This window comes from Rhineura floridana, chromosome 2, assembly GCF_030035675.1.
Source record: "Rhineura floridana isolate rRhiFlo1 chromosome 2, rRhiFlo1.hap2, whole genome shotgun sequence".
NCBI classification, from domain to species: domain Eukaryota; kingdom Metazoa; phylum Chordata; class Lepidosauria; order Squamata; family Rhineuridae; genus Rhineura; species Rhineura floridana.
Genome location: NC_084481.1, coordinates 121,810,622 through 121,816,621, shown reverse-complemented (window position 1 = coordinate 121,816,621; position 6,000 = coordinate 121,810,622). Strand labels below are relative to the sequence as shown.

The window sequence follows — 6,000 nt, the reverse complement described above, 5'->3', positions numbered from 1 at the left end:
GTCAAAAAGCCTGTAATTGATAACATTTATTTTGGCAATATCAGAACAAATTATTAGGAGGGCCAATTATATTAATTTCACAACTAAAGTTGGAATAAATTTCAATTGGAGCTTCTGGAATCTAAAACTACAGCTTTCAGTATTGTACACTATAAGAACACTTATATACATTCAGTTTGAAAATGTAACAGTACATTTATGTACAAATTCTAAAAATAGGCAAACAGGCACATTGAAGTATTAACAAAGGAGGGAAGATGAGATGGAGAAAGGAGAGGAATTATCTTTTGGAGAATTCTATTAGAATTACAAAACAAACATTTACACTAATAATGTAATTCAAATATAAAATTGGTACATTCACACTGTACACAATACACTAGCTTCAAAGAAAGACGCTGCTTTCAGCAGGGCAGCTTTAATATTTTTCACATAATTTTTTTTAAAAAAAGAAAGCCCACTAACACAATGATTGTTTTAATGCTACAGTTTTACAGCAAAGACAAACTAAAAATAGCAGCAGTTTCACGTGGCATATTTCCACAGGCTTTTCCTGTGGGCCAAGCAATGCCCAACAAAGTGCTCCCAGTTGAATACACAAATAAAATTCACAATAGTTTACCTGACAACCAGGTATAGTTTAGCCTGTTGGCCCTTAGCCTCTCCCCATGTCATGTCTTCCCTCCATTCCAAATAGAGCAGTTTTCAAATAAGTCCATTAGACTACTAGGAATATGCTTTTCATCGCAATGCATCAAAAATAAGCAGCAACACACCACTGGTTAACTCTGGATGGTGTAATATACAGTGTAACTGAAAGGCTTGCAAATTAGCATCCTAGATTCTTTAAGAAACAAGGGAAAATACAGGGTCAGATCTGGAATTGACAATCCTGCAACACAAGGGTTCTTTCCATTCACAGAAGGGCCCTATGTCCATTGGAGGCTCCTGCTGAACCAAGGACACAATTTTCTCCAATTCCACCTGCAGCCGCTGTACCACCTCCTGCACTGTTCTGGGGGGCTCCTACCCTCTGAAACAGATTTTCAGGTGCTCCAGGGAGGAAGGAGTTGTTAGTGAAAATCCCTTCCCCTCCTTCCTGTGGTGAGTGTCCCATGAGTGCAGTTCCACTCATATGAAGCCTGGAACCAACAAAGTTATTTAACTGCATTTGGTAAAATTAAAATTGTAAGACTTCTTTGTAACAGCACTGACAGTGATTTAAAGAGAAAACTAGAAACAGAATCCTCTTCCACTCCTAATTTAGTCCAGAAATATTCATAGCCTTCTTGACAATTTTATGGAATCATCAAATCAGTATATTGTAAGGCTAACAGAACGGTTCATTTTCTTTCCATTAAGACGAGTTGTTCTGTTCTGTGCTGTAGATCTAGTTGTCATTCGATCTGTAAATTGAGCTCGCTCTTCAGCTGCTGCTTTCGCCATTTGTGCTTTCTTAAGTTCCCTGGGGGTGGAGGGAAAAAATCGGTCATTCCACCACAAGGTAACTTGTATCCAAAATCATCCTAAAGAAACTTAAGCAGTAATGCAGGATGCAGGTATTGTACTGTAATGCGGTAGTTCTTTCTGATCAAGCACCCCCAAACCATTATTAGCGGATTAACACACAGCTTTTCAGAAGAACACGAACATCAGAAGAGCCCTGCTGGATCAGACCAAAGGCTTATTCAGTCCAACATTCCATTCCACAATGGCCAACTGGATCCCTATGACAGGCCACTCACAGGATATGAGCACAATAGCATTCTTCTATTTGTGCTCACCAGCAAATGATGGTGGATGTAATATATAGCCTCTAACCCTGGCTCTCATATATAGCTATGATGACTAGCAGCCACTGATAGCATTAGTGCTCCATGAATTTGTCTAATTCCTTTGTAAAGTTGTTTAAGTTAGTGGCCATCACATCTTGCAACAGTGAATTCCATAATTTAAGTACAGTAGGGCCCCGCTCATACAGTGGGTTACGTTCTGGAGCCCCGCTGTACAGCGAAAACCGCTGTAAAGCAGATCCCATTGACCAAAATGGCGCCTGGTGGCAAAAAAACACTGTAAAAGCGGAACAAGCGCTGTAAAGAGGAGGCCTTTCTACAATTCACAACTGCTGTATTAGCGGAACGCTGTAAAGTGAAGCACTGTAAAGAGGGGCCCTAATGTATGTGCTGCCTGAAGTGGTACTTTTTGTCTGTCCTCAGTCTCTCACTATTCAGTTTCATTGGATGATCCCATGTTCTAGTATTATGAGAAAAGCTTCTCCCTATTCCTTCTCCACATCATGTATAATTCTTACACAGCTCTATGTCACCCTTTGTTGGCCTTTCCCCCCCAAAGCTAAAAAGCCCAAAATATCGTAACCTTTCCTCACTGGGGAGTTGCTCCAGTCTCCTGATCATTCTGGTGGCCTTTTCAGGACCTTTTCCAGCTAGTCAATATCAAAAACTGGACAGTTTCCAAGTGTGGTCACTTGGAACTTCCCATGTGAAGCTAGGATTACCGATTTGTATACTTGTTGAGACTGTCAAAAAACTCTAAAACATTAGTAAGATAGAACTCATCTTTACAGAAGCCATGTCGATTCTTCTTCAGCAAGACTTTTTCTTCTATAAGCTTGATAATTTTATCTTTAATAATGCTTTTGACTAATTTGTCCAGAACAGATTTAAGCTAACCGGAATTGCCCAGATCCCCACTGAAAAAAAATGATGTTAACAGTGGACATTTCCCATTCCTTAGGTATGGAGATCAATAGTAGCGACATATTACGTATTTTTGTTAGAAAATCAGCAGTTTTAACATTTGGGTTCTTCAAGAAATCTGATGGATACCATCTGCATCTGATAATTTGTTTTAAATTTGTCAGTAAAGTCAAGAACTTCATGTCATCACCACTATGTGCCTCAGTTCTTCAGATTCCCTTCCTGAAAAAAACCAGTTTATGCAATGTTTATGCCCTAATCTTCTGCAGCGAAGGCAGATAAAGAATTGATTCCTTTCCTCTACAGTCTCATCCTCCATTAGCACTCCTTTCAACCTGTCATTTGAAATGGAACTTTCCCCCAATATAATTAGGTAATTATAGTTTCCGGAACTCCCCAATTCTGCTTGAAGGGTAGCACATTTCAAGAGGAACATACTGCTATTCTGCTCTCTTCCCCATTCTGCGAATGAAACATTGGTCACTTATAGTGAAAGTGCCTTTTTTAGCAAATGAAATCCACATAGCCACTCTAGGTTATTATGCTCTAGCAGCCCAGGCACAAAATCTCTATTGTTAATTTTAATGCTCCTCCTCCATTCCCTCTCACCATCTCCTCAGTTTCAATTTCCATTCTGGCCAAACCCTAAGACTGTACTTGTGGAGTCAAACCTTACAAAGATACCAATGCCATGCCTTCAAAAAATGCAGTAACACCTAACTCTAAGAACCTATATGTTGCAGTAGTGAGCAGATGAGTGCAGAGTGTGGCTATATGGGTTTTGTCTGCTATAAAAACCCTTTCACAGTAAGTGACCAATGTTCCACTTACCTAGCAGATTCACCTACGTAGCCACTCTGAACCTACCAGAGCCTAAGTCCCCTGGGTGGGAATTTGCAGTTCCACTGTCTGTGATACTACTGACTAGAGGACACATCATCAAAAGGCCACTTCAGCTGAAGCATGTGTGTCTACTTTGTACTGTCTAATAAATGTAGAGGGCACCGCCCAGGTGACCACTCTGCAGATTTCTGCAATGCTAGCATTAGTTGCTAATGCCACTGACATTGCTGCTGCTCTGGTGGAGAGAGCTGTGATGTTACCAGGAGCCCAAAAGTGCTGGGACTCATAGGTTAGGCTGATACAAGCCTTAATTCATTTGGCAATCATTGCCAATTGGGCCTTCTTCCCCAGAGAGTAAACATAAAAGGAAACAAACAGGCTAGTGGTTAGTCTAAATGCCTTGGAGCACTTAACGTAACATTTCAGTGCCTGCCTCACATCCAACTTGTGCCATAACTTTTATGGGGGATGTGAATGGTTAGGGTAAAAGGGAGGATCAGTTTCTCAGACCTATGAAAGGTGGAATTACCTTTAGGAATGTAAGAATAATCAATTCTGAATATCACTTTGTATGAAAAATGCAGAAAGTGATAGCCATGAGGAAAGCTATTTTAAGAGTCAGGAGTCTCAGGGAGACTGTGGCCAGCGGTTCATATGAGGCTTTACTAAGGGCATTAAGCACCTTGTGAAGGTTCCATAAAGGAAACCTTTGAATAGTAGGCAAGAGAAATTAACGCTGCCCCCTTAAAAGGCACTTAACATGAGGATGGGTGGACAGAGTGGCCCATTGTGGCCTGGAACAAACTGAAGAAAGAGCCATGAGTTGGCGTTTCAAGGTATTTAAGACACAAAATAACTGGAATGTCAGACTTCAGAAAGTCCACTTTTTTCCTCTTACACCACCTAACAAATGCTTTCCATGTTGCCTCATGTTAGTGGATGCCTGTCTGGATGCTAACATGGTATGTATGATGGCTGGCACAAGTCCTGCCTTGTTGAGTGCTTGCTGATCCAGGCAGCTAGGTTGAACAACCTCGGATCTGGATGCCTGATGGGCCCTTGTGTGAGAAGATCTGCACATAGAGGAAGCATTATTGGTGGAGACACTGCTAAGTGTAGAGAACCAGTCTCCCGGGCCATTGAGGAGCCACCAGTATGATCTCTGCTTGTTTTAACTTGAACTTTTGTAGTAGTCTTGTGATCAGAGCAGTTGGAGGGAAGGTGAAGAGGTGGGCCACAGGATGTTGACTGCATCCATTCCCTCCACTCCTGGGGATTGGTACCTGGTGTAAAAACATGGTTGAGACGAGATGCAGAGATCAAGGATCCGGTGGCCCAGCTGGAACTGGATGAGTTTAAATTGATGCTGAGGGCCCATTCCCCTGGGAGGATCTGATGTCTGCTGACAAAGTCCAGTGTTACATTCACCTCACCTTTGATGTGTTGAGATGTCAGTGAGGCTAAAAAAAATTCTGTCCATTCTATGATGCTCTGCACCTCCAGCTAAAGGGAACGCAATCTGGAGCCCCTTGTTGGTTCAAATGGGATTTGAACGAGACATTGTTGGTTAGGATTAAGATATGTCTGTGAAGGAGCATGTTCCTGAAGTGTTTGAGGGCTAGGTCTACTGCTCTAAGCTCCATTCAGTTTATGTTGTGCCCCCCTCCAGCCCCAAAGGCTGGCATCTGTCATGACTAAGATTTGCTGTGGAAATCTAATTGGAATTCCTTTGAGGAGATGTCTGTCTAGAAGCCACCACTTGAGTAACTTCCTGAGAGCTGTGAGCAGAAGACTTGTGGAGTTTGCCTGCTGTGTCTAGGAGGCATTGTAGTTTCCTAGTGTGAGCCATGGCCCTTAGGATTAAGTCTACACAGGAGATCAGGAGTCTGAGTAGGTAAGCCAAGATCTGCGGACTATAAGGGCCTGGACTGTGGATTTACTCTTGGTTAGTCTGTCTGGGGCTGTGGTGATGAACCCTGTGGAAGCGTCTATCAGCCCCCGTGCCCGATAGACCAGCTCATGGGAGGGAACCAGATGATGAGGAATCTGTGAGTCCTCAGACACTGCACCATTTACTGAAGATCTCCACATGCTTGTAGTGATGGAGACCTGATCAAGAAGTTGTCTAAATATGGATAAATGTGAATTTTCCAATGCCTAAGGTGAGCCACCAATCTTACTAATAATAAGATTAGTAAACACTCCAGAAACTGAGATAAAGCTAATGACATTGCCTTCTACTGAAAATGTCTGTTTGCACAAGCTAATCCTAGAAATTTCCAATGAGCTGGGAATACTGGAACATGGAGGTAGGTCTCCTTGAAGTCTATGAATGCAGGAAAATCTCCCAATGGACTTCAAAGTCTCCATATGGAACCTCCTGTAAAGGGACCTGAGGTTTAAGAAAGCCCAAAAGGCCCCCCTTTTTAGGGGGACTAGA

General features: G+C 42.2%; 1 protein-coding gene across 1 annotated transcript in view; it reads right to left on the bottom strand.

Moving 5' to 3' along the window:
- The window catches only part of WEE1 (WEE1 G2 checkpoint kinase), a 28,616-nt gene continuing 22,616 nt past the window's right edge, over positions 1-6,000 (bottom strand). Inside the window, exon 11 of the mRNA XM_061610388.1 lies at positions 1-1,465. Within this exon, the coding sequence (XP_061466372.1) occupies positions 1,315-1,465 (151 nt within the window). The 3' untranslated portion in view covers positions 1-1,314. The remainder of the gene's footprint in view (positions 1,466-6,000) is intronic.